Source organism: Athene cunicularia, assembly GCF_003259725.1.
Source record: "Athene cunicularia isolate RWA chromosome 27 unlocalized genomic scaffold, athCun1 chr27_part1, whole genome shotgun sequence".
Taxonomy (NCBI): Eukaryota; Metazoa; Chordata; class Aves; order Strigiformes; family Strigidae; genus Athene; species Athene cunicularia.
In genome coordinates, this window is record NW_020799138.1 from 5,641,402 (window position 1) to 5,642,652 (window position 1,251).

Sequence of the window (1,251 nt, forward strand, 5' to 3'; positions counted from 1 at the left end):
ATGAACCACACAACGGTAGTGGAATTTGTCCTCTTGGGGCTGACTGACAGCCGCCATTTGGAGATTATCCTCTTTCTGTTTCTTGTGATTGCCTACTTCTTGATCCTGCTTGGAAATATTACTGTCATCAGCATCACTTCTGTCAATCATTTCCTTCAGACCCCGATGTACTACTTTCTCAGAAATTTTGCCCTTTTGGAAATCATTTTCACCTCCACATTCATTCCCAGCACCCTCTATAGCCTTCTGACAGAGAGGAAGATGATTTCCCTGCCTGGCTGTTTCCTTCAGATGCTGCTTTTCTTCTACTTGGGTACCTGCACATTTTTCCATGTGGCAACAATGTCGTTTGATCGGTATATTGCCATCTGCCGCCCTTTGCATTACACAACAATTATGAACAACAGATTTTGCCTGCAGCTGGTCCTGCTTTGCTGGACAGTGAGTTTTCTCCTGATGTTTCCTCCTACCATTATGATTGTCCAGTTGCCATTCTGTGGTCCCAATGTCATGAACCACTTTTACTGTGATACTTCCCTGTTGTTGCAGCTGTCCTGCACAGACACAGGCTTCATCGAAGGACTGATGCTTATCATACTAATTATCATCATACCTGGTACCTTAATGATAACTGCTGTTTCTTATGGCTGCATTATTATCACCATCTTGCATATACCATCTTCCACAGGTAGGAGGAAGGCATTTTCCACTTGCTCTGCTCACCTCATGGTAGTGATGATATTTTACAGCACATGTATTTACAGGTATATCCGCCCAGCACAGTGAGGTGGGCGGGACTCTGACAAAATTCTTTCTTTCTTCTTCTCTGTGGTGACTCAGATGCTTAACCCATACATCTACTCACTCAGGAACAACCAAGTCAAACAGGCCTTAAAGGAGAGCATATTGAAGGCATTTTGTAGCTCCCTAAGGCAGTTATGAATGCTGGAGTAACCCATCCGAGTGACTGAATTGTTTCCCAGATGCAACATCAGCATTGTGTAACTGTGAATTAATGATGCTGATTTCAAATTGTTTGTGCTTTATATATGTTATGTCATTCCTTCTTCTTTTAGCAGCCAAAATATGCCAACACAGAAAGGACCTTCTTGTCTTCCAGTACCTAGACTCAGTTATGCCTGTGTATTTTTTCCCCCTATTGTGGTAGGTTAGCCTTGGCTAAAAACCAACCAACCAACCAAATTCCCACCCAGCTGCTCACGCACCCCTTCCCCCCATAGTGGGACAGAG

General features: G+C 43.6%; 1 protein-coding gene across 1 annotated transcript; it reads left to right on the forward strand.

The window, feature by feature from the left end:
- Positions 1-942, forward strand: LOC113489239 (olfactory receptor 49-like). Its single transcript, XM_026864808.1, is given in 1 exon segment — positions 1-942. A coding segment is annotated over 1 exon segment (942 nt).
- Positions 943-1,251: the final 309 nt, after the last annotated feature.